The sequence below is a fragment of the Pantherophis guttatus genome, chromosome 3 (assembly GCF_059756535.1).
Source record: "Pantherophis guttatus breed Tessera chromosome 3, ASM5975653v1, whole genome shotgun sequence".
Classification (NCBI taxonomy): domain Eukaryota; kingdom Metazoa; phylum Chordata; class Lepidosauria; order Squamata; family Colubridae; genus Pantherophis; species Pantherophis guttatus.
The window spans coordinates 131,068,991-131,096,571 of NC_142065.1; the positions used below are offsets into that span (position 1 = coordinate 131,068,991).

Consider the following 27,581-nt stretch of genomic DNA (forward strand, 5'->3'; position numbering starts at 1 on the left):
ACATGACCTTACTCCTTTGATCTGTATCATGGTGGAGCCCTGAGATTGGCTTTCTTATTATTCAGTGTAATATATTGTATACTGCTAAGACTACCAAACAAGATCCTTTAGTCAAAAAAGAGTGAGAGATGAAATATCTTAAAGAGACTTTGATAAATACAGAATAAAACTAAATACAGGGTAACACTTCTATTTAAGATTAATTGTTATCTATGATACAAAAGAGAGTTTTCCCTTTGGTAGTCAACTGTGAACCATCTGTATTACACTAACCTTGTAACTGTTTTCTAAAAACGATTGTGGACCTTTAAATCAGAAGCTTTATTACAATATTGGTGTCCTATCTAAAACTTTATATTTGATAGTGTTGTTCTCATATTTGATGCTATGCAGGATACTGTAGTTAAGATGAGGGACAAGCATTTGTTAATAGGGGTCTCTCTGAAAAGAAATGTGGCCAGACACACACCAATATTTAAACCAAAGTAGTAATCTCTTGTGGGGTGGGGGGAAAATAAGGCTATTTGTACAAACTGCTATATGTGCTAACTTGTACAACGAATATAATAATATATCTTTTTCCTTTAGAAAACTTTGGATAGGACTATATTACTTTAGGAGGAACTTGCCAAAATGGAATGGTGTTAAGTAAATCAAAGTCTACCTTGGGAAAGTGATCCAAACAGAAATCTTGCAGTGCTGTGGAAGAGGGTCTCTGTCAGTGGAATCAGTGTTTTCATTTGTCCCTCATTAACCTGATCGGACTACTTACTCTTTGGTGACTTGAATGCACTACAGAGCTTGCCTTTGGCCAGGCCATTGGCTTTCATGGATTGCCAGTTACATAGCTAACATGGGTTACTGCAGTCCAAGCACAGCTTTAACATGGGACAACACCAGCTTCCAGCTATTGATGTGGAAAGTGAAAGTGATACGCCCTATTTGCTCGGGAACTTCCTGTTCTTGTCGTGCAGCTGTGCACTATTAAGGGAGCTAAGAGGGACCCTCAGTGCGCATGATTAATTTGGTAACTTCACATGACATTCTTAACACAAGACAAAACATACTGAAACATTTCAAAGTTTCTTTGGACAAATTATATTTTTCTATAAGCTTTACAACAGTGAAATGATTTTATTTAATTTTGCACAAAGCTGTTTTCTAGATTTTGGAAGTGGATAGTTTTGATCAGAAGACATCTTTAAAGATAATATGTCAATCCTATATCAATATATGTGTGTATATACATACTGAATGTGTATAAATTATATATATATATATAATTTGTACATTATATGTAATTTATTTTAGGTTGCAATGTCTTTTTTTTCCAAAGCTCAGTAAAAAGAAAAAAAGATGCAAAACAGAGCTTGTTTGTGTGGTGAAATTTAACACTAAAGATATATATTATTTTTGGTAAATTGTCTAAATGTCAAGTGCAAGGAACCAAGAATGATGGGAGTTACTCCAGATCAGGGTTTTTTTAAGTATTGCATTTAATTATTTTATTTAATTCCTATAGACAGGAATTTGCTAGATTGAAGCAGCAATCTGCAAAACTGTTACTTGCTTCCTATAGATGAAAGATTCCACACTGAGCTGCCTCTGCTCTTTGGGAAAGACCCCCTCCCTCCCTGTAGTACAGGGATACAGTGATTGGGGACCCCTGTACTACAGGGATCCCCAACCCCTGGGCCACGTGAATGGTGGGCCATTGCGCACACATGCACAGTTTGACTTGCGCGAGCAGTGGCTGGCGCACACAGCTCAACATGTGCAAGCTTGGCCGGGGAAGAGAGGGGAACCAGGCCGTATGAGTAGCAAGCTGGTGCCACATATACACACACACACAGTTAGACTTCGATGAGTGGCAGGTTGGCGCGTGCACACACATGCACAGCTTTACTTGCATGAACAAGGGGCTGACGCATATGCACATGCAACTCAACTTGCACAACTTGTAGCAGCGGTGGGCTGTCTGTGCGCCAGCCCATCACTCGTACAAGACAAGCTGCGCTCATGCAGCTGGGTTGTTGCTTACGCGGCCCACTCTCCCCCCTGCCAGAACGCCAAGCCACAAACTATTGGGACCACTCCTGTACTGCTTTCCAACACTTATCTTTGCAAATCAACCCAGAGTTCTGTACACAGGGAAATGAGAATAAGACAAAGTGGTGAATAGATTCAGTTTAGGATCAGCTTCTGAAACTTCAGAGCTAAATCTGTCACACCCAAAAAATATTACCCAACCCACTATGCCAACTCAAAAGCAAGAAAAATATGTGGAGGAGACTATTTGTTATAATAGTGAATGCCAAAAATCCCAGAGGGTCCTGGGTGATAAACCAACCTCTATTGAAAGTGTGGTCAACTGAAATGGTTTGGTGATTAATAACAGATAATGCAAAACACCCCCAGCGAAATAAAAACTTTCAGATCTGTTCAACAATGATTCTTTGTTAAGAATTTATTTTGTTAATATAATTCATCTTACATAAATGATACTGTAGCTATACCACATGTGAATATATGCACGGTATTATTTTTATTTGTTTATGCACACCCAAAATGTTTATATTTTTCTGCATTATGACTAATGCATTTTGACTTAAATGAGGGAAACATTCATAAGAAGGATTCCCTGCAGAAATGATTTACTATTTAGCTAGATGTTTTATTTATTTAGTATATAAATTGTATCAGACCAAATCAACAGTGGTTTACAGTAATCTCCAAACTGCACTAATAAAAATAATATTTTTTTAGTAAAAATACAGACAGTTTTTGGCTTAAAACCACATTTGAGCCCAAAATTTCTGTTAAATAAGATATTTGTTAAATGGGTTTTGCCACAATTTACGACCTTTCTTGTCACAGTTGTTAAGTGAATCACTGCGGTTGATAAGTTAGTAACACAGTTGTTAAATGAATCTAGCTTCCCCATTGATTTTGCTTGTCAAAAGATTGCAAAAGGTGATCATATGACCTTCAAAAACAGTAATGGTCATAAGTATGAGCCAGATGCCAAGCTTCTGAATTTTAATCACATGAGCATGGGAATGCTACAAAAACTGTTAAGCGCGAAAAATTGTCATAAGTGACTTTTTTCGGTGTTGTTGTAACTTTGAACTATCAACAAATGAACTGTTGTAAATTGAGGACTACCTGTATTACATAGCTTAAAAAACACACAAAAAAATATTACCCCTCCATAACAGATCATAGAAAAGAAAGGGAAAAAAAGGATCTTCACTGCCTTCCTAAAGGGACCAAGGCTATCTCCATACACAGCACAGTGTAAATGATGCATGGAGCAGAGTAATCTTTAGAAAATGTGCCACTACTATACCAGAGCACAACATATTTGTTAGAAATTAGTCTTAAAGTATAGGTAGTTCTCAATTTACAACCACAATTGAGCCCAATATTTCTGTTGCTCAGTGAGTTTTGTCCCATTTTATGACCTTGTTAAGTGAATCACTGCAGTTGTTAAATTAGTAACACAGTTGTTAAGTGAATCAGGCTTCTCCATTGATTTTGCTTGTCAGAAGGTCGCAAAAGGTGGTCACATGACCCCAAGACAGTACAACAGTCATAAGTATGAGTCAGTTGCTAAGCTTTTGAATTTTGATCACTTTACCATGGGGATGCCGCAACGGTCGTAAGTGTGAAAAATGGCCATGAGTCACTTTTTTCAGTGCTGTTGTAACTTCGAATGGTCACTAAATGAACTGTTGTAAGTCGAGGACTATCTGTAGTTTGGAGCAGATGTTCAGGCGCGGGCCTAGAAACCAGGACATTGTGAGTTCTAGTCCTATTTTAGGCATAAAAGCCAGCTGGTGACCGTGGACCAATCATTTATCTCAGCCCAACTCATCTCACAGGGTTGTTCATGTGGGGAAATAGGGAGTATATAAGGTGTATTGGCCACTTTGAGTCACTTATAAAAATAAAGGCAGGATTAATAAATAAATGTGGAATGGCCATGACTGCACAATAGTCTGAGCCATGGTTATTTCATGGCTTATTGAATTATCCCAACTTCCTATGTGCTGTACACAAAATTATAAACTATCCATACTGGTTGAATGGTCTGAATTTGTACAAAGCCCTGATTCACCAGTTGACCAACTATAGTCCAGCCTACCAATCTGTACAATCTGAGAATCTGTAAGGAATTATTCGTGAAGTTAAGCAGAGACACACATTTGGCCACCATTTTTAATAGTATGACTTCTCCTTGGTCTGTCTGAAGAACATTATGGAGTTGTGGTGGTGCAGTGGTTAGAATGCAGTATTGTCAGGCTAATTCAGCTCACTGCTGGGATTCGATCCTCACCTGTTCAAGGTGGACTCAGCCTCCCATCCTTCCGAGTCAATAAAATGAGGATCCAGATTGTTGGGGGCAATATGCTGACTCTGTAAACCACTTAGAGTGTGCTGTAAAGCACTATGAAGAGGTATAGAAGTCTAAGTGCTATTGCTATGGACTATGTTAAAGCCATTTCTGAACATGGGCCTTAGTTTCTGCAAATGCTTCAAAAGCAGGCATTTAGTTTTAGTTGGTTGAGGTCGCCCTCAGTCTCATATCAGTTTCCCACCATGTTTCAGTGGCTAGAGAATGGAGATGCTGATATCCAGCACATCTCTTGGAGAAGCATTACAAAAAGAATATGAATTCTAAAGATCGCAATGCCTTTTGACAAAGACTCTTTGTAATAGTGGATGTGAAGCTGCTACAAAAAATTTTTTTTTGCCTCCAAGTAGAATAAATGTCTTCAAACTTCAGTTATTAAAGCTAGACATGTTGAAAAACTTCTAAATAATAAACCAGCCTCTACGTGTGGCAAATGTACCTCCAGGTGCTTGTCAACCTGACATTTTAGTTTATTGGTTGAATTGTTATAATAAATATTTTAAACACTGCACTAAAATTGGGGTTTGTGTGTGTTAAGCTTTCCTTCTTCACTTTCAAAATCTCTAGACAGAAGAGCTGTTTCACGATGGTTAATAAAACGGTGCTTATGCTTAGGCTAAACTACAAGTGTTTATTTTAATTTAATTTCTATTCTCCTGGGTTATATCTGCCAAATGTGATTCACATGCTCCCAACTCCGCTGCCATCAATCACTGCTATAACTGCAGTTTTGAGGTTTTGTGCATTATTTGAAGCCAACACAACCATTCTCTGGGGTTTGCACAAACCAGACTGTAGCAGGGGTGAAATGCTCCCGGTTCAGACCAGATCGCCCGATCCGGTAGCGATGGAGGCGGGTGGTTTGGAGAACTGGTAGCAAAAATCCCTGCCCCCCCCATTGCCCAGCTGAGCCGCGCAATCACCAGAGGCTTTTTTTTTTTAAAGCATTTTTTCTACAACCACTTTGGCCAAAAAAATGCTTTTAAAAGTAAAAAAAAAACCTCTGATGATCGTGCGGCTCAGCGGGGATCGTCAGAGGCTTTAAAAACATTTTTTTTACAACCTCTTCAGCCGAAGAGGTTGTAGAAAAAATGCTTTTAAAAGTAAAAAAAAGAAAAAAGTTGGGCACGCCCACTCAGTCATATTACCCCTACCACCAAGCCATACCCACAGAACTGGTAGTAACAAATTTTACATCTCACCATTGGACTGTAAGCTAAGACAAACCTTGGATGCAACATCCAGTTTGCCTTACTTGAAAAGCTTTTTATTTCAGGATCGTAAAGTGTCATTTTAAAAATGGTTAAAAGAAAATGGAGGAATCCGGAGACTTAGTATATGGGGCAAATATAGATTCAATGGAACAGTTCCTGAATTTTAAATGCTTATAATTTTTTAAAAATCTGGGGAAATGTCAGAGTAGGTACAGGGGTGAAATGCTACCCGTTCGGGCCAGTTCACCTGAAACGGTAGTAAAAAAATTTAAAAAATAGTTCCAAAGATCAGCTGAGCGACTGCTTAAAAATGCTTAAAAAGTAAAAAAAAAAAAAAAAGTTCCAATGATTGCGCATCACTCAGCTGATCTTTGGAACTTTTTTTTTTACTTTTTAAACATTTTTTAATACCGATTCTCCAGAACCAGTAGTTAAAAATGCTTTAAAAAAGTTTTTTAAAAAAGGTTCTGATGATCACGCGCCACAGGTGAGATCGTCAGAACCTTTTTTTTTTACCTTTTTAAAGCATTTTTTACTACCGGTTCCCGAGAACCTGTAGTAAAAAATGCTTTTAAAAAGTTTTTTAAAAGGTGCCCAAGCTCGTGCACCACAGCTGATTCCCCCCCCTCGCTGTCTACTTCCCTTCCCAAGCCTCCTTTTGGCGCGTACTGCACATGCACATGCATGTGCATAGCATGCGTCTGGTATGCACTGCGCATGCGCAGTGCACGCTTGTCACACAGCACACACATGCAGTCAGCAAATTGATGGCAAACCGGTTCAGATTTCACCACCGAGTAGGTGCCATGTAATCTGGAATCTAAATCTAAATTCAGAGATAAGACTGTAGTTTTTCAGAGGAACTATTCTGCTTGATTTCAAAGCTTTGCAACTGATCCATGCTTGAAGATCAACTAGCCATATGCATGAGGTGTGGTTCACAGGAAATAATAATGCTGCACTATTTTTTTCTCCATTCAAATTGCAGGATGCCATGAATTAATATGACCACCTGACCTTGTTCAAAAGAGCTCTTAAAACCTGGTTCTTTCCCAAGGACTTGGGCTAGGGTAGATACTAGGCCACTTGTATTTTATATGGCTCTTTTTAGAGTTTGATGATTGTATTTATTTATTTATTTAGAAATTTATTTGCTGCCCATCTCGTGTCCAACGACTCAGGGCAGCTTACAACATAAAAATTATGTAATGTGTAATGTATATGTAAATACGTATTATATGCCATCCAGAATAGCAATCAAGTTGGGTGACCTATTATAATATATATATATAGAGAGAGAGAAATTGAATGTATCCAGAAAAGGTAACCATTGTGGTGAGAGATAAAGCATGAACCTAGAAGAGCGGATTGAAAAAACTGGGATGTGAAGTGTGCAAAACAGAAAATTGTGTACTGTATCTGATAAAAGATGAGACAGATTTCTTTTGTAGGTCAGAGAGGCATGACTAGACCCATTTGGTGATAAGATTACAGGAAAATGTGTTTTAGCTAAAATCTAAGGGGAAAATTTAATGAGAAGTCTATAGTAACAAAGCAGGCTGCCTACCTCCTGACTAGGTGGCTCAGTGGCTAAGACACTGAGCTTGTCGATCAGAAAGGTCAGCAGTTCAGCAGTTCGAATCCCTAGTCCAGGTCTCCTGAGCAGGGGGTTGGACTAGATGACCTCCAAGGTCCCTTCCAACTCTGTTACTGTTACAGTCATGCTAGAGATCTACAAGCAGAGGCTGGAGGACTACCTGGCAAGAAAGCATGACCCTTATCCTTATATTGCAATCTGCAAAAAAGAGATGGCTTTCCAAGAACTCTTCCAATTCTGTGATCCTAAATTCTGAAATCACCTCATTCCCATTCCCTGTCAAAAAAATAACATGTAATTTATGGAAGCCAATGGTCGGTGACAAACCATTGCAAGAGTTGTTCAGGTGACTATATGAATATCCAGTGAAATCGGGGTGGGTGAGGACCCTGTATGGCTTGTAAAAAAAGCCAGAGTTTATTGTAAAGGAAACCAGCAAGATCATCTTAAATTATACAGAGAAAAAAAAATACAATGTAGGTCTTGATACATATTGAATTGTTTGAGTGCTTATAAAAATACTTCACTTATAGAAAAAAATCGTGTTCTGTCTAAATGAGAATTTGTAGAGTCAGTCTCTTGCACTCTGGATCCATCTCCTTGAAATAGTTAAAAATAATAGAGAACAGTTTCATCCTTCCAATGAACCAATTTTATTATTGCAAATTCTCCTCATCTGCTCGGGATTTACACAACGGATTTCAGTGCCAACGATTTCATCCTTAAAAAATAGGATTATGCACGTTTGGATGGGGCAGTTCAGCAAACACTTGAACAAGCAGCCATTGTTATGTTGATAATCCATTCTGTGTAATGGATTAGTCACCCTTTATAGATTGAAGTAGACGATCATAAAAGAAAACAAGCTTTATTTTAAACATGAGCTCTCCTATGGAAATTTTATAAAATTATCCTATGAAGGCAACATGAGGAACTTTTCATATAAGTCTCTCTTTCCTGTAGTGACACCTACTGGCAAGTCACCCAAATAACAATGTTCAGCTGTACTATATTAGAAGAGTGCACAACCCCCCCACCCTTTTGGTACAATTTCCCCAAGAAACGCCCTGTAAAAATTTACCTCAGATTGTACTATAATTGCAATGTGATGATCCCCTCTACCTATAAAACATTCACCAATCTGGAAGTAAATCCAACTGAATTCAGTGTTCCAAAGTGTTGTTAAATTAACTGTCGCAATCCAAATAATATTGCTAATTAAGAATTTTGCTTTTACATCATTTATTCAGTTTATATAACTGGAAGGGAATCATATTGCTTATAAACTGGTCTCTTCACACATTCGGGCAGGAATATTGTAATGTCGGTCATCTTCTGTTATAAGGGTTACCATGGGCCAGGTTTCTTCGGGATCGTTGGGATAAAGAGTGATGAATTCTTCTGTTTTGTACTTATACAATCGGTAAACCTGGATGGTGTGCTGCAAAGCATAGGCTAGGAGAAACATTTCAACCTAAGAGACGGGAGGGAGAACAAAATCTGATATTATAAAAAGACAAACATTGAGGCAGTTTTGATTTAATTGAATAAAGATAATGGGTTTCCTCCTCATGTTTTTTAGACTGCTGATCTACATAAGAAGCTATACACACAGTATCAAGCATGCAAAGCTCCACCTTGACCTACTATATGTGCATATAGTTAAGTTTCTGAATGGCCACAAGAAGAAACCATCTCCTGTATATATGTGCCTGAAGTTTCAGTTATTTCAAATTTAGGCGAAATAACACGGTGTCTTCTGCCTATTTTGACTTCAACTCCCATCAGTCTAAGCCAGTGATGGCAAACCTTTTAGACACCGAGTGCCCAAACCACGCGTGCATGCCCAAACTGAAAGGTGCGTGCACATATGCACTGACATGCATGCATGCATGGACATGTGTGCAGACATGCGCATGTACAACAGAGACCTAAAGACCAGCTGGCCGGCGGAAGGCGGGGCTTCCCAATACCAGCAGCGTGGCAAGAGGTAAGATCTTTTTCTTTCGTGAGCTTCTGGTTTCGTCGTTTGCAGGGAAACAGAAGCTCACGAGGCGCGCGTGCCAGCAGAGAGGGCTCTGTGTACCACCTCTGGCACAGGTGCCATAGGTTCACCATCACGGGTCTAAGCAGTACGCTAAAGGAGAAAAGACTGATAATTTTACCCTAACCCATCTGGTAGCTAACAAAGCTACCTACCTTAAATTCTATTAAGACTCTGAACTTCTGAAAGCCAACTCCCCTTTAGTTAACAATCTGACTGGAGACCTTCCCTACAGGGTCTTCTCACCCAGATCTTTGTCCTTCTATAGCTGCAGCTCTGCTTCTTCTTTATAGCTCCTTATGCTGCACTCCACTGCTGTTTTTTGTTAACCTCAAGCTTTTCTTTATCAGGCTTTCAATTCTGTGTGTTGTTTAACTTTTCGTCTTCTCTGGCCAAAGCCCTCAATCATTTTTTAACAAGTGGGAGGCTGCAAGCTCACTGGTCTATTTGTAACTGCCAAGGAATATAATTAGAACACTTTTTCATGGGCTGACCTTTACAATTCCACCTAGTTGTAAATTGTCTAGAATGCAACAATTTGGCTCCCATTCTCATCCACTGGCTCTCACACAATGCATCACTTAGAAGTAAATGCTGCAACGTTTTGTGATATGCAGAACTCAAATAATTTTATAATACATAAAACTATTGTTAGTAAACCATACAACATTTAAGACAACCAATTCCCACACTTAAAAAAAAAAAGAACTGCTCTGATATCTCTTATTCAAATAGGCATGAACACACCAGCTGCTGTTCAAACCCTGAATTATGGCTTTGAGTACTTTTATACAAAGTCAGGCAGATTGACTACACAGAGGGGAAAAAAAGTTAAATGTACTGAACATGCCTGCTCATTTTGTGTTTGTTTTTACTTCCAATCAATCATGCCAATCTATTGGCAAAACAAATTTCATACTCATATTCTGATCCTTTGCTTTCTTTAGAAAATTTACATTGACTTTTAATATAATAAACTAATACTCCTGAAGTAGAAACTTTGCTCCTGTATAAATCTTGACAGTTACAGCTCACACAACAACATGCAAAGTCTCCCCATTACAGGCAAGAGAGAGAGCTTCAGGGGTGTCGTCAGGATTACCACTCTTTAAATGTTTGATCCTTCCTAACATGAAGGAGCTATCCCTTCAACAAGGCTACAACTAAGATATTTCCCAGCTAATATACTGCATCCAGTACTGCATCCAGTTTTGGTCACCACGCTATAAAAAAGATGGTGAGCCTCTAGAAAGGGTGCAGAGAAGAGCAATAAAGATGATTAGGGGACTGGAGACTAAAACATATGAAGAATGGTTACAGGAACTGGGCATGGCTAGTGAAGAGAAGGATCAGGGGAGACATGATAGCAGTCTTCCAATATTTGAGGGGCTGCCACAGAGAGGAGGGAGGTCAAGCTATTTTCCAAAGCACCTGTAGGCCAGACAAGAAATAATGGATGGAAACTGAACAAGGAGAGATTTAACTTGGAAATAAGGAGAAATTTTCTGACAGTGAGAACAATCTACCAGTGGAACAGTTTGCCTTTGGAAGTTGTGGGAGCTTCATCACTTGAGACTTTCAAGAAGAGCTTGGACTACCATTTGTCAGAAATGGTGTAGGGTCTCCTACTTGGGTGGCAGGTTGGAATAGATGATAGATGAAGTAGGTCCCTTCCAACTCTCTTCTACAGTTTAATCTCTGTAAGGATTTGTGATGATTTGTATTATTGACTTGTAACCAGCATACCACCCATGTCAATGGGTTTGCAATATATGCAGAAAGATCTTTATTGGCCCATTTAAGTGCAGAAATCTGTGCCAGGCAGTTTTCTTTGTTCTGGTACTCAATGCTATAAGCCTTTGGATAATTTTTTTATCTCTAATCCCAAGAGGGATTTCAACAAGTTATCATCTTGTTACAAATACTGGTCTCTCCCGCCCCCCCCCCCCCATGAAGTCACCAAGAGATTTAGAGCAGCATTATCAGTATGCTGACTCTGTACCATGCAAATACCATATAAATTAGAACCACACTGTGCAGGTTCTAAAATGTCTGATACAATGGACTGCATGGGGACTAGAAACTGAGCCTACTGAAACAAAGACTCAGAGAATGTGCAATTCCTGAATCTTAACGTTGAATTTGTTCTGGAATAAAAGATATCTAATTTGCAGACTACTCCTAGAACACCTTGCTCCAAGGGATCCAAGTGGTTGTGATGATACTAACACCTTTTACAACACTAAACGTATATGCTACCTATTGTCATTCCCCCCAAAAAATCACTTAGTTGCTGCAATGACTCTTGACACCATAATGTCACATCTTGATTGCTATTTTGTGCTCTGTGAGGGGCTGCCTACATGTACGGTGTGAAAATAGGAACAAAAACTACATTCAACTTGAAGACTGCTGTTCTGTGCACATGGTCACCTTGAATACTGCAGTGGATAGAACTGCACTGCAGTCAATTTGCTACAACGTGTAAACTTTTGGTATGAAGTTACAAGGTCTTATCTTGGTATATGTTTCATACTTGGAAGCTATTCTGTGGTGCTTATTCTCTGGAACAGCATCCCAACAGAATTACACCATAAGCCAATCTTGTTCTAGCTCAGATGTATGCAGAAGACACTTCTATTCACTCAGCATTTGATTATATTACTCCTGGCCATTATCATATTCCTTCAGCTTAGATTAATGTTGTATTAATAGTGCTTTTAAACATTGATCCAGAAATCAGATCACAGGCTAATCCAATAGAGGTTCCAAATCCAGCTGGCTAAACTGCTAAGTTTGAACTGAATCATCAAATCAAATGTATATGAAATTATTCAGTGACCTGGACGCACTCTTAGACATATGCTTTTTCTGAACGGAATTGAACTAATTATTTGAATTTAATTAGAAGTGATCTCTCCTGAATACAGTCTAGAAATATTTTACAGATAGGTGGCATTATTTGGTATTTATATAACATTTTCCCCCTCTTATCGGACAGAATGGAGAAAAGGAAGATGTTTATAGCATAGTCAAGAGGTTATCACATGAACTAGGCCAATGGCTGTACCAATTTTTGGCAGCTCTTTAGTTTGGACTCTGGTGGTGATCAGGCCCCTCTTGGGTTCTGTTAAGTTATTGTCGGCCTCATTAGCTAAACCAGACAGGAATCGCCACCAGATGAGCTAATTCCGCTTTATCATAAAGCTACATTGACATAATCTGGTAAACCTGAAAGGACAATTCTCCTTTACAGCCTGAAAAATTGTGTGTGTGCGTGTGTGCGTGTGTATGCGTCTTCTGAGCTTTGCCCTACCCACTATCCATCTGCAGACTATGCTATCTTTTATCTGTCTGTTCCCTTGGGATGGCTTTTCATCCATTCTCCCAAGGTCTTTCCCAGATTCTGTTACAGCTATTGACTGTACTGGATTAATCTTTAACATTATAGTAGGTATTAAATATTCGATCCATAAATGCAAGAATTGTGCTTACCTGTTCAAGGCCTCCTGTGTGACCAAGTTGATTCAAGTGGTTTTCCATTAATTGGGAAGGATTGCTAGATGTGTCTCGAGCAAACAAAAGCCAAGAGAACACGGGGACCTCTTTGCCCTTCTCACTGTCTTCATACAATTGAATGGCAGTGCTCAGCATAAGAAACTTTACTGCTTCATAGAGCTTGTATTCTTCTTCTTCACTTCTGAAAAGCTCATCACAGGCTGCTTGCCTCTCTACAAAGGTCTTTATGTCACTCATATTTTTCCACTACAACAGGAAATGAACAGTGACTAAGATAACTAGGATGAAAAGATGCTCCTAGTAAAACTGAGGCCCTTCAGCACAACCTTGTTTTAAAGCCCATCAACTAATTAATCTTTCTTTAATCAATTGATACCCTTGAATATTCTCTGAATATGCGGCAGATGAATTCATTTCCGACCCATTAAGTAAGCTATTTAAAATGTCCAAACAGAGGAGAAAAGTGGGGGGGAGGGGGGAAACCCTTCTAATTGCAATTTATCCTTCTCCAATTACTGTGAATTGTTCATGATCAACTATAACTACTTTATGAAATATATCTCTTATTTAAAAAGGCAAGTACCTAATATATTGATAAGAAACTCCATATTGTTAATGGCAGCTTGACCTATCATGATGAAATGCAGAAATATGGGTTGCAAAAATTATTTAACATTTAAATTGTCTGTGCAACACATAATGAGATTGATTTCTAAGCAGTTTTTATGCAGATCTATTTTTATTTTTATACACTAACATTATTCACTTTTTTCAAAATGTTTTTCAAGATACTTTCAAAATAAAATTTCAATTGGATACGCATCAGTAAATGTGCAACAGAAAATCCAGTCTTGACATTATTTAATAGATTTATATCTCCACCTTTTCAAAGCGTACCTGTGCAACAGTGTTAAATTTAAAACAAGGGAATCTTATGCTAACAATGAAATACATGCAAGAAATGTTTGTCAAAGCTAAGATTCTCTTGTTTTAAATATCAAAACAAAGGAGTTTTAAATTAGCATTCTGAATTATATTTTACTTTGAAGGATGTTCTTCTCTTTCAATATATTCCATCATTTGTCAGCAATGCCCAACTACATTTAACCCAGGATAAAATTGTTAGGTTCTGTACAAAACAATATACGAATGTGGATTTGTAATCAAAAGGGTGATATTTAACGAATGGGAGATCGTTTCAACCTTTCATTACACTGTTAGTGACTTTTGGTGATCTTTCTTGAACACAAGGAATTTAAACTAGATTTCATTATAAAAAATCTGCCCTAGGATTCATCAATATGTCCAATCTGTGGCACAAGTTCAGGTATTTTTCAAGACACACCTATTTCTGCTCAGCAATACAAGAGTGGCTGTAGGATCTTCCAAAATTACTTGTACAATGACCATGATAAATAAGGAATAATCACCAGTACTTTCTGCATTTCATCTCTCTGACAATCCTGCCCTTAATAATGTACTTACTGTAGATTTATTAATCCAGAAAAAGACCAAGTTTACTAGGATGAAATGCAATAATAAACTTGTTTGTCTTTAAGGTGCTACAAAATTCTGATTTTATTGCTAACTAAATTCATATTTGGAAGAGGATCTAAACAACCATGTAACAAATAAAGGGCCGCCCAATTATGTTCAATACATAATATAATTAATTATAATCCACTTAATTAACTATGGAACTAGTTAATTCCCGCATGCTTTATTTTTTATATATTTTGAAATCAGGTTGTATAGACAAGACTGCTGACATGCAACTACTTTATTTTCATACATCATTTCTCATACCTTTCTTTTTAGTAACATCAAACAATCTTTAATTTCATCCATCAGGCTTTCCATTTTACTTGGCCATGTGTGCCTCAGTTGCCACTGAGTGATCCATTCATATCTGACCACCAGCTTCTCCGGTAACTAAAAGGTTCCGATATTAAATATTAACATGTGTTAGAAAGTTGAAAAAATGATTAAGTATCACATTTTTAATTAAGTTTCTTATTCCCAAAAGCCTAAAGCTATTTAATAAGCCATCTAAAGATTTTTTTAATGCATAAATATTCCAATAAACATCTATGGCTGATGAACAGAACTCCAAATGATATTAAGTCTGCCTATGAAATAAAGTGGTTGAATCTGAGGCCTACCGATATCAGGTCTTCTTTCTGTAGCCACTGAGGAAGGTGACAAGCTTGGCTGAGTGCTTGAAATAGTGTCGCCCGGAGAGCACAGTAATTATCTCCTCGCACTCTTCTTATTGAAATAAATTTATGTGAAACAGCTTCATAGCCCTGTATTAAAAATAAAAGTCATAATCGGATAGAGGGGATCCTAACTCAACACAATATTGGAGTTGTAGAGTTCTAAGCCAATCCTCAACATTTGCCAGAAGTTAATAATCACCCATTAGCCTACAACTGCTAACTTGTTGCTGAATACATGCACTATGACTATATCATCCATAGTAGTCCCAAATGTCAAGTTTGGACACCCGAAATAACATAAAATAAAATAAATATTTAGAACTTGGTTGAAATCTTGTGAGATTTGGCAATCTACAAAATCTGATTGAATTGTAGACATTTGCATCATTATCATCACACAAATTCAAATCCTGGCACATCCTGAAAAGACTATTATAACGATACAGCTTCATTTATGCAATCATAAACAATAATCTAATTCCCAGTTTAGACTACTGGAAATGAAGCCGGAGAGGCCTTAGAATCACATCTTCCCTTCCTACTTCAACTTTTCTTTTTGCATGTGAAGAGAAGATAATGACACGTTTTTTAACCACATGAATTTAAAGAACCTGAGCTTTGCTCTAAACTCCTTTAAACAAGCCAAGATAAAGCAGCAATTTGATATCAGTTCAAGTTGATAACAATTTAAACATCTTGGGGGAGAAATCTTGTTATGACAAAAACTTTGGGAAGCGATGGTGAGTGAGCTATGCTAAGGAAGAAGATGAGGCAGTAAATAAGCACTTCTGATCAGAGATGTTTGCCTGATGCAGCAAGACTCTTTTTCTATTCCTGTATCTTTTTTTTTAATCCCATCTTTATTATTTTTTATAAATAATTCAAGGCAGTGAACATACCCAATACTCTTCCCACCTCCTATTTTGCCTGCAACAACCCCTCTGAGGTGAGTTAGGCTAAGAGAGAGTGACTGGCTCAAAGTCACCCAGCCGGCTCTCATATCTAAATGAGATTAGAACTCACAATCTTCTGGTTTCTAGCCTGGTGCCTTCACCACTAGACCAAATTGGCTCTCATACTTATTTTATTTGAACAATTGCTCTATAGCTAACTTGCATAATTGGTCTACATCAGTGTTCTACTGAATTCTGGGAGCTGAAATTGGCATATCCTAATGTTGCCAAATTTGATAAACATTGCTCTATATTTTGCCTATCCACTTCAAGTAGAATTACAATTGCTAAAAAAAAAAAATCCCCACCCACTTCCAAAACTGGAAACCCCAGAGTTGTCTTTTTACATATTAAAAACAAGAATTGATCCTCAGCTATTATATGAATCAAAACTGGTACAATTCTTTATGATGCATTAGCCATTTCCTGTCTTTTTCAAATCTGCAAGATTGTTAAAACACCCAGGCCAAGATCATGCCTGGATTATTTGCAGGGCCACTTATCTGCAGTTGTATCTGCCTGTCCCACAAGATCTGGAAGAGTGGCTATGCTTCAAATTACCTCTTTAAAACCATGTCACCTGTGTCACTGCACCTGGAATAGCATCCCTGCCCTAAGATTTGGATGGACGTGTGCCGGTTGGCTTCTGCAAGGCTTTAAATCCCCCCCCCCCCCCAGCATTGGGACAGAATTTTGGATAAACCCGTCTGAAAAAATGCTTTTGTTTTTTGTAACTTTAAGTCAGTTTTTGACTCCTGGCAACTGCCTAGATAAGTCCCCGCAGCAGTGGTGGGTTTCTACCGGTTCTACCTGATTTGGGTGAATAGGTAGCGGTGGCGGGAGGCTCCGCCCACCTGCCAGACATCATCACGGATGCTCTGTGCAGACATGGCAAGCGCACTCACATTTGCGAACCGGTAGCAAAGGTAAGTGAATCCCACTACTGCCCTGCAGGGTTTTTTATTTTGGTAAGATTACACAAGTTGTTTACCATTGTCTGTTTCCTAGGGATAAGACAGAGTGATTGGCCCAAGATCACCCAGCTGGCTTTGTGCCTCAGGCAGTACTAGAACTCACAGACTTCTAATAGGTTTCTAGTCTGGTACCTTAACCGCTATATTAAATTCTCTCTCCTGAAAAATGCTTTGGCCTCAATTTACATCGTTTTATGTACTGCTTTCATGGTTTTTATGTTCATGCTCTATCTTTTTCTTTGTGAATCCCCCAGGTGGCCAGAGATGCAATTTTAAAATCGGGTGGCTACATAAAATAAATAATAAATGCCTTATAACTCATCTGATCAGTGAAATTTCTCCTTCAAGTCTGAACAAAAGGAATCCAATCACGACCGTATCTTTTGCAAACATAAGCCACACTAAAACTTCACAATGAGAAGAGCTGGGTGCACCTTGAACTATCTGCATGCAATAATTCCTACACCGCATCTTTGTACAAAATGACCATATAAATTAGATTAAATCTAAATTAAAGGCCGGATCTTTTACAACTTCCAAACATAAACTTTATTTTTCAATCTTGCAATTTACCCAAAATGCAAAGAGCAACTTACCCATGATAAACAATTTATATACTCTGTCTTTTTTGTAAATATTAATAATTGAGGTTTCATTAATATATGTCTATGTTTATTACTATGTTTTCAAGAAAAGAACAATCTGGATTTAGATCCTGAAAAGAGAAATTCCCTACACAGAGAAACAGGAGAACAGACCTTCCGAATACATTCAGCATGGGATGTGTTTCCCCGCCACTCTTCTTGGCAATAATCCATGATATCTACTTCAGGTTCAATACTTAGCTTATTTTCTAGAAAATCTGAATTTAATGAAGACAAGAAAATTACGTTTAAGTTAAACATCAGAAAACTCTACTCCACATTTCTTTCAAATGTAATTTCCACCTGCAGATGGAGATAGCCATCGGCTTTTCCATCGGTTGCAGATTCCCTGTACCTGGAATGTTTGAGCCTCCTTGGAATAAAATACATACACTTTTCATCTGTCAAATATAATGTCTTCTAAGTGTTCCCATTTATTTGCTAGTATAAGGGTGTTTCTTGCATACAGATGCAACAAATATAGAAAAAATATATATGATAGTGCATGCACCAAAAACGGTGTCATGATAATAATCCAGAGTCTGTTTTTAAAAATTTCAATTTCAATATTACTCACTTAAATATTGCAATGTTTTATGTACATGTAGGCATACATACTTTTGCAGCAAGAGTACTATTTGGAACTGGGTGCTATGAATGGCAGTTGTGCAGATCTTTGAAAAAGTGCTTTCTCGGTATTGAAGATTTGCATGAAATACCTCTTTGAAACAGCCTTGCAAAGTGGTCATTTTAAAACAGTATTAAATATATATGGTGTAGTAAAGTCATAGACAATATAAATTAAATAAAATGTTGGAATTGATTGTTTTCTTCTAAACATTTTTTTACGAGTTTGACACAACGAGTAATTATTATATTATTTATTCCATTGTGGAATTCAATTTGTTTGGCCTTTATTATGTAATTTTAGCCTTTATTCCAAATTTTTATTTTGTAAGATGCTCTGAGGAAAAACATTGATTTTTGAAGGGTAGCATAATCTACTAATTTTTTTTTTAAATCAACGTGCTAGGTGTTGATTTATGCATGAGCCAGCGTAGGCCTTACACCACAAAGAAATAGCTTTGAAATGTACCTGAAGCATCTGTCCCAATCTCAAGTAACACTTTCTCTCTCTCTATTTCATCCGCATCTCGGTACAGGTCCTCCTCACTGCAACAACATTGATATACACTTCACGTAACAGGAAAGACTGAATTCATAGAGATATCTTTCTCAGCAAGAGGAGCTAGGCAGCTTTTCCCAGGCAATAGTTGTCAATTAAGGTGGTCGGTGCTGCAAAACTGATTTGGAAGAAAGGCTTCAGAACTCATGCAGCACCCACTCTTCTGCCCATTAAAGCAACTGAATCATTTTTCAAGCTTCTGCCCAAACTTGGAAACAAAAAAGAGACGACTTGGGTGACAATTAAAAGAGACCTATCTTTTTTTTTCAGGCATATGTATAATTTGGAGTTCTTCTAGTATATTTAAGAATTTTTCCCCAATCCCATCATTTAAATCCACGTGTAACAAGTATTAGGATAATACATACTTTGAAATCTATTCAGAAATGCTTTGGAATGTGCATAAATGCAGCACCTCTCTTATCAATATGATATATGTATACATCCAAACTAGACTGTGTTGTTTTTCTGGGTCATACATGTGTGAGTTTGTGGGTATATGCATATTTTTTTTATCATGTTCATATAGTATATATTGGAGGTGGTTACCCTTTGAGAGCTGAATGCAATGAAATCTCATTTTAATGTATGCTGATTAGTGTACATTTAAAGTGACAATAAAGTTATTCTATTCTATTCTATTCTATTCTCAATTAAATTAGCAATCTCATTTTTAACTGCTTCTGAATTGTATGTATGTATGTATGTATGTATGTATGTATGTATGTATGTATGTATGTGCATGCATTGAAAAAGGGAGGGGGGAACTCCTTAAACACATTACAAGTACTCCAAATTATATATCCTCAAAAGGAAATAATTTGAAGACATACCTTTACTCCTTTGGACTATAAAATCTCTAACAGATTGTTGCCTCCCAGATTAGAATGCATTTTGCTGGTGATTGCAAAACCTTAAAGGGGAATTAAAATTAGATTTTATGAAGAAAGCAGCTAATATTCCACCAAATACATACATAAATATAATAATGTTGCCCTAGTAACCTTTTGGCACAATAAAATGCCTTCCATCTAAGGCATGGGGAGGAAAATCATTTCGCATTTAACTTTAATATAACCTCAAAATCAATACAATCAGAGCATTGGCACCTCTATAGTATATTTGGAAAAGCACAGAAAAAGCACCATCCTGGAAAGAAAAAGAAAAGGAAGCCCTAAAGTTCCACTTTTAGGGTATTTGATTGTGCCTTATATTGGATGTTCAGTTTCAGAACTGAACTTCAAACGAATCCTTTACTCCCAATCAATTAAGATAAGAATACATGATATTCTGAATGCAGAATCCAAAAAAACATATTTGTGCATCTGAAAAGTTGTAATGGAATATTGCATAATATATTTTCCAATTTTTACTTTTGGTGATAGTCCTTTTAAATATATCAGATGAAGAAAAAAAACATTTTTATTTAGTTCAAAGGAAGTTACAGGAAGATTAATTTTCCTACAAGTAGATTTATGGTATTTTGGATGTTACTCTTGCAATGTTGTGTCATTTTAAATCAGTAGTTCTTAAACTGTACCACCTTATTACTCCTTTTCCAAAATTATGTGATTAGCCCACAAGAAAAGAAAAGAAAAGACTGTGTTTTATACAAGCATCTTGGCAGTGTCAGTCCCAAACTGGATCCTTGACTCACAAACAATAACAAATTGCATCCTTAACCCCAGTTTAATAACCATTGTTTTAAATGAAACTTTCCCAGCCTGCCAGAAGATAGAATAACTCCAATAAATTTTAGTTAGCATATCAACTTGATATGAAGCTTAAAAATAACTTGGATCTAGGCAGGTAGGTTATAAATGAATACTGAGAGTAATAATTCGAATATTGTTGTAATGACCCACAACAGTGGAATGACATTGGTATTTTTCTAACCTTCCTCTAAGCTCTCTAACTCTTATGCAGGAAAACCAATTTTATTTTTGCTGCATCAAGCTGCTGCACAAACTCCTGCATAGCATCCCAAGTTATATGGAGGTCTAACATGCCTGTATCACAAAAAAAATAATAATAGTAATCTTCCATAGTTCTCAAATAATACTCTCTAAATTCTGAGAGATGTATCTCTGAATCCAATCCTGCTTCACTTCCTCCTCCACCTCAAAAAAGTTAATTTAGCTATTTTCAAAGGGAAAAAAACAGTAACAACAACCAACTTGGTGTCAAAATGTTACCATGTGCATCAGATAGTAAAATGAACATAGAATTACTTACAGGAGTCTAATGAGCAAACTGCAAGGATGCTCAAGGGTAGGCGCACCATCACCATCAAAATGCATGCTAAGTCATCCCACTGGGCAGGAGAAGACAGCAATCTGTGATTTTTAAAGACTTGAAAAACAAAAGTAGCTTTTAGGTTTCACAGGCTGATACTCCACTTCTTTGTCTAAAAGCCTAAACCCCTAAGATGCACCTGTGCTCCTTTTATCAGCTGTTGACTTCAGTGTTCACCAGTCTAGCATCCTCCCATCCACTTTGATCTTCACTGGAAATTTCAAAAGTTGCAGTCCAATGTATTCGGACTGTTTTTGACAATTTTGATTAGCCAGTTGTGAAGTACACCAATGGCAGGATGCTAGTTGCCAAATGCCTAAACAGCAAATACATGCCTGCAGGGACACTGTGCCAGGTCATATAAGCAAGGATTGATCATAAAATTACATTTTCAATGCAGCATAACCTCAAATGGTTGCTAAACGAGATGGCTGGTAATGTGTATTTAGAGATGTGTGTTTATATCTCTGAATACACATTGACAACCATCTCGTTTAGCAACCACTTGAAGTTATGATGCATTAAAAATGTAACTTTATGATCAATCCTTGCATACACACACACACATATGGCAGTTTGATGAAGGGAACTCTCAGATATAATGTTAGATCAACTGTAAGTATAAGAACAGTATAAAGAACAGCAAAATATAGTTTTCTTTTGGCAATAGTTAATTCTTGATGATCTTTAGTAAATTGAACATTAGAGAAAACAGACTATACAATAAGTTACACATATCACTATTGCAGAAATTTTGGCCACAACTGTTCATGGAGGCTTCACAATGTCTTACATTTCTTTATTTTTGTAGTAATGGCTTTGAGAACTTTTGTATTATGGCTCAACATTTTGGATTAAGACCAAAACAAAAAACAACCCACCAGGGTGTTATACCGCAAATCTTTACTATAAGGTGACTTCCTCATCCTATATAGCTTTACCAGTCATTAAAATACTAGTAATTACTGAAAGATCAAAAAGAATTAGAATGCCAAATAGGCAGATTTACTTAAAATGGGTTTTCCCCCTCAAATCTAATCCCAACATAGAGAAATTCAATGAAAGGAAACAAAATTAGACAAATCTAAATCAATTTTAGATTTAAAAACCAGGCTTCAAAGGAGTGAGGACTGCAAGTTAAGAAATAAATACACTTAATAATGGTCTTAAGTCTTAAATATAATGGGATGTAGAAAGAATTTATGCAAGAAAGTGGAGTCAGCAGCTCATGTTTCTTTTTTGTAAAACAGGCTGCAGGCAGCCAACTTTTTGATCTTACCATCATATAAACCACTACAATACTTCATGCATATATTAAGCACCTGGAAAACCTCCTTTAACTAAATCACAAACTTTGAAAAATACGTTCACAACAAAACTGATGGCAGGAACTCACAAGTCTACAGAGAACTCCATTGGGCAAGGGACGATTGATGCAGACAGTTCTTTCCTTTTGAGATAATTCTCTTGATGGACTACAGATGATTTCAAGACATCGGCTTGACCCCTCTGCAAGTGACATGCACTATCTTCATTGGCACTTAATTTGTGGCTGATGCTTGTGCTTGACATTTTATCACAAGGAGGGCCTTTTTCTTTTTTGCCTTTAGAAAACGATAGACTAAAAAACCCTTTTCTCCGTTTCTCTTCAGTGATAACTGGAGGCTCTGATGCCTTCCTTGCCTTTGGCTGTGTCATCCCAGGGCTATGAGAAAAATAGGCATATATGTATGTGCTGCATTACTTATACAATTAAATTTAAGGCAAATGTTAGGCCTCTGAGGAGAGGTGCTTGGCCAGACCTGACCAACCAAATCCCCCAGGTTAAAAATGTCCAGATACTTCTCAGTTTGTCACTCACTACCTTGTGGCTAATTCCATGCAGGCGGCTTAATGAACACCCATTGTATTGCCAGAAATGACTAAAGGTAGAGACAGAGATATGGCTAGAAAATATTCCATTACAGGAAAGTTTACCATTTTGAAGCTTATATGATGTTTACTTTTCACATGATTATTGTAAGAAAATGGGGAAACTAAAAGTTTATTGCAATTGAATATAATTTGATTGGCCTAGGAACAAGGAACAAACTAGGAACAAATTCAAAGTCTATTATCTAAGATGCCATTCAAGATTTGAAAAATTAATCTTGTTTTTTTGAGTTTTAACTTTAAAATCAGTGCATATTTTATCAGTCATTCATATTTCTTAATAAGCAAAGCAGCTTTCTCCAACTTATTGTCCTCAGGTGATATTAAACTACAACTCCCAAATGCTCAGCCGGTACAGTCAATGATATGTTGGTTAGAAATTCTGCAAACTGTAGTCTAATACATCTGGACAGGACTAGACTGAAGGAAGGCGGCTATAAAGCAGTAATAAGAATAAGGAACAAAACAATAACAATAAGCTAATCCCGTCATGAAAAAATATTACGAAAGTTTGTTTTCCACATATATTTCCTTCTTTCCTTTGGCTTTCACTTATCCAGAATAATAAAATAGATCCTTCCTGCTGTATTGGGTATCCTACAGCATTTTACTAATCCATGATGATTATGCCAAAAGAAATGCAAACGTGTTTATGGGAGAGCAATTACTGCACAATATTTAATATTGCTATTGAATTTTTATCCTGCCTATCTATCTAACATCAATTCAAGGTGGTTTGTTTTGTTTTAATTTGTTTTAATTTAATTTGTATACCACCCTTCTCCAGCAGGACTCAGGGCAGTGAACAGCCAGAATAAAACAGAACATACAAAATTTAAAAACAATTTAAAAATAATTAAATATTTTTGGCCGCAATTTAAAACAACCCAATTAAAATCAATTAAATTTAACCAAAACAGTGGGATCAAACCAGCCCGGTGAATGTATCTAATCCTTCAACCTCCTATTTTACCCATAACAACAACCCTGTAAGGCTGAATTGGGCTGAGGAAAAGTGACTGGTCCAAAGTCACCCAGCTGGATCAGCTGCCATTCTTTAAATAAGGGATCCAAAGAATTCAGCAGTTAAGTTTATTTAAACCATTCAGATCTGAGATGAGAAGAGAATCTGATAAAAGAAACAGCGAAAAGTATCCCTTCCCATAAACCTTGATTGTTGTTGTTGTTGTTTAAAAAAGTGGTCACTATCACAATGTACATTTCCTCCCAAACCAGAATATACTGGGGGTTTTTTAGCAATACAAGCAGAGCTTGTTCTTTAAAGGTACTACTTCATTTAGCTGATGATGAAGCTTACCTTTCTTGGATGGCTGGTACCTGGAGGCTACTTAATTTAAATCGCTTAGTATCATCTGTCACCATGGTACTGTGGGGACCAGCATAAACTCGACTCTCTGGATGAGATTTCTGCTTCGTTAGTTTATTCTCTTCTATCACAGCAGCTTTTCCATCATCAACTATCTTGCATAACAATTCATCTTTATCTGTGCTCATCTCTAGAGGGTTGGCCCAATGGCTAATAGGAGAAGATCGGCAAAAGAGAGGATTTTAAATAGCTTACAAGAAAGAAAGGGGGGAAAAAAACCAACCAATCATAGATATAGGCACAGTAATGAGTAGAAGGAGTTAACAGGGCTCCGTAAAATAACAACCCTGGAAGTCTTTGGGAAACGTAAGGGAGCCCCAACCAGAGCAAATAAAGCTACTCTAATGGGAAACTGTAAGTAAGCCCCAAGAGGACCAGGTAAAGGTACTCTAATGGGAAACTGTAAGTAAGCCCCAAGAAGACCAAGTAAAGCTACTCTAATGGGAAACTCTAAGTAAGCCCCAAGAAGACCAAGTAAAGCTACTCTAATGGGGAACTCTAAGTAAGCCCCAAGAAGACCAAGTAAAGTTACTCTAATGGGAGACTGTAAGTAAGCCCCAAGAGGACCAAGTAAAGCTACTCTAATGGGAAACTCTAAGTAAGCCCCAAGAAGACCAAGTAAAGCTACTCTAATGGGGAACTCTAAGTAAGCCCCAAGAAGACCAAGTAAAGTTACTCTAATGGGAGACTGTAAGTAAGCCCCAAGAGGACCAAGTAAAGTTACTCTAATGGGAAACTCTAAGTAAGCCCCAAGAAGACCAAGTAAAGCTACTCTAATGGGAAACTCTAAGTAAGCCCCAAGAAGACCAAGTAAAGCTACTCTAATGGGGAACTCTAAGTAAGCCCCAAGAAGACCAAGTAAAGTTACTCTAATGGGAGACTGTAAGTAAGCCCCAAGAGGACCAAGTAAAGCTACTCTAATGGGAAACTCTAAGTAAGCCCCAAGAAGACCAAGTAAAGCTACTCTAATGGGAAACTCTAAGTAAGCCCCAAGAGGACCAAGTAAAGTTACTAGTAAGTAAACTGCGTTTTATTGAAACCGAGGACCTCGTCGTAAGGACTACGCGAAGAAGGAACGAAAATGGGATTTCAAAAGTCAAGATCGGAATTGTTAGCTGTCGCTTGCAAACGTCCCATTAGACGCGACGGGCAGGAAACTTGCAAAAGATCGACGGAAGGGGCTCCGAGACCCCGGATTACTCACACGCCCTTAAAGCGCTACCCGAATGGAAAACCGCAGCTTAAGCGGAGCATCTGTAATATTACCTTTTATTGCAGTAAAGTCTCGTATTATCGAACGACACCAGAAAGGAACGCACGGGCGTTTTGCGGAATTGCTTTTGCTTCCGTATTCTCTGTAGACTGCCGAGGGTAGACATATACGTATCAGAGCTCACTTCCGAGTTCGCTTTGAGTCATCAAGAGAGAATTTACTATGTAGTTCAGAGGTCTTCAAACTTGGCAGCTTTAAGACTTGTGGACTTCAACTCCCAGAATTCTCCAGCCAGCATAGCATAGCATAGCTGGCTAGAGAATTCTGGGCGTTGAAGTCCACAAGGCTGCCAAGTTTGAAGACCCCTGACTTAGACTGATGGGAGTTGAAGTCAAAATAGCCAGAAGACGCCAAGTTATTTAGCCTCGCCTAAATTTGAAATAACTGAAACTTCAGGCACATATATACAGGAGATGGTTCCTTTTTGCCGTCATTCAGAAACTTAACTATATGCACATATAGTGGGATCAAGGTGGAGCCTTGCATGCTGGCTGGAGAATTCTGAGAGTTGAAGTCCACAAGTCTTAAAGCTGCCAAGTTTGAAGACCTCTGAAATTGTAGTTTAAAAAAAACAAAAACAAAAAAAAACAGCCACGAGCATAGCTAGAGTAGGAAGCAGAAAGCGTGTCTTGCAGTCTCCACCACGACGTTGCCAGATATAGACCAGACTGGAATCCTTGATCTTTGCAACGACGTTAAAAAAAAAAGAATAAAAACTTTCCTGCAAATTACAAGGGTCCAATGCACGAACCTCGTGTTTTCCTGGGACCGGAAGAGAATGGCATTGAAACCCACTATTAAACAGTAAATTAGAATTAGAATTAGAATTCTTTATGGGCCAAGTGTGATTGGACACACAAGAAATTTGTCTTTGGTGCATATGCTCTCAGTGTACATAAAAAGAAAAGATAAGTACATCAAGAATCATAAGGTACAACACTTAATGATAGTCATAGGGTACAAATAAGCAATCGAATCATACTAGGAAACATCAGTATAAATCGTAAGGATACAGCAACAGCGTTTTAAATACCGGATTTTAGGGTTTCCTTTTCATTGGCGCAACTCCTATTCCCCCCCCCAAAGAGAAATACAAGTCAGTTTTTATTTTTATTTTTTTATTTCATTCTACAGTACAGGATGAGGGTTCCTTCTAAAGCGACCCCTTTGCAACTTTCCTCTTTTCGTGGATCTCTATGATTTCCGCATTCACTGCTACCTCTTGCAACCCTCCTTCTCTGACGTTCTGAGTTGCAGCTGTGCCAGCTGTTCCTGAGCCCTGCTAGGGTCGGATTTTCCCCGATATGAAGGATTTTATTTTATTTTATTTGGATTTTAGGGGGCAGTTGGCACCCTCTCTTTAGCCTTGGATCGCAGGAGCTTTCTAGAGCAGGGCTCTCCAACCTTGGCAACTTTTAAGACTTGTGGACTTCAACTCCCAGAATTCCTCAGCCAGCTTTGCTGGCTGAGGAATTCTGGGAGTTGAAGTCCACAAGTCTTAAAAGTTTTTTTTTGTTCTTTTTTTACATGGGATTTTAAAAATATATTTATTTATTTATTTTATTTTGTTGAGTACATATTAGATAATATATATAAGTATAAGCATGAATTGAATACATAAAATGAATACAATTAAAGTTATTAATTAATTAATTAAATGAGCTAAAGGAATACAATTAAAGTTGCCAAGGTTGGAGAACCCTGTTCTAGAGACTGAGTCGGATAGGAACTTCATTTGGAAAGGCGGCTCCTAGCTGAGCGCTAGGAAGCCTTGCCCTTTTCCTGGCAAAACTCTACCTGCCTCCTGGAATCCATTGCTTGACCTCATGGGCAGAACCCACGCGAGGCTTAGGAAATATCAGTGTTCTCTCTAAGTGCAATTACCATGCCAGTATCACTACTGCAATAGATGAAAAGCTTCTTCTTC

The 27,581-nt window shown here is 37.7% G+C and overlaps 1 protein-coding gene across 1 annotated transcript; it reads right to left on the bottom strand.

Annotated features, from left to right (window-relative positions):
* Window positions 1-8,453: 8,453 nt before the first annotated feature.
* OTULIN (OTU deubiquitinase with linear linkage specificity) lies at window positions 8,454-25,807 on the bottom strand. The gene is made up of 9 exons (XM_034411897.3): window positions 25,648-25,807; window positions 24,313-24,531; window positions 22,459-22,767; window positions 18,678-18,754; window positions 17,696-17,799; window positions 14,954-15,097; window positions 14,598-14,723; window positions 12,768-13,037; window positions 8,454-8,702 (listed from the first exon to the last, which is right to left on the bottom strand). Exons 1-9 carry the CDS (start codon window positions 25,758-25,760, stop codon window positions 8,508-8,510), a joined length of 1,557 nt encoding a protein of 518 aa, XP_034267788.2. The 5' UTR covers window positions 25,761-25,807; the 3' UTR covers window positions 8,454-8,507.
* Between the last annotated feature and the right edge of the window lie 1,774 nt (window positions 25,808-27,581).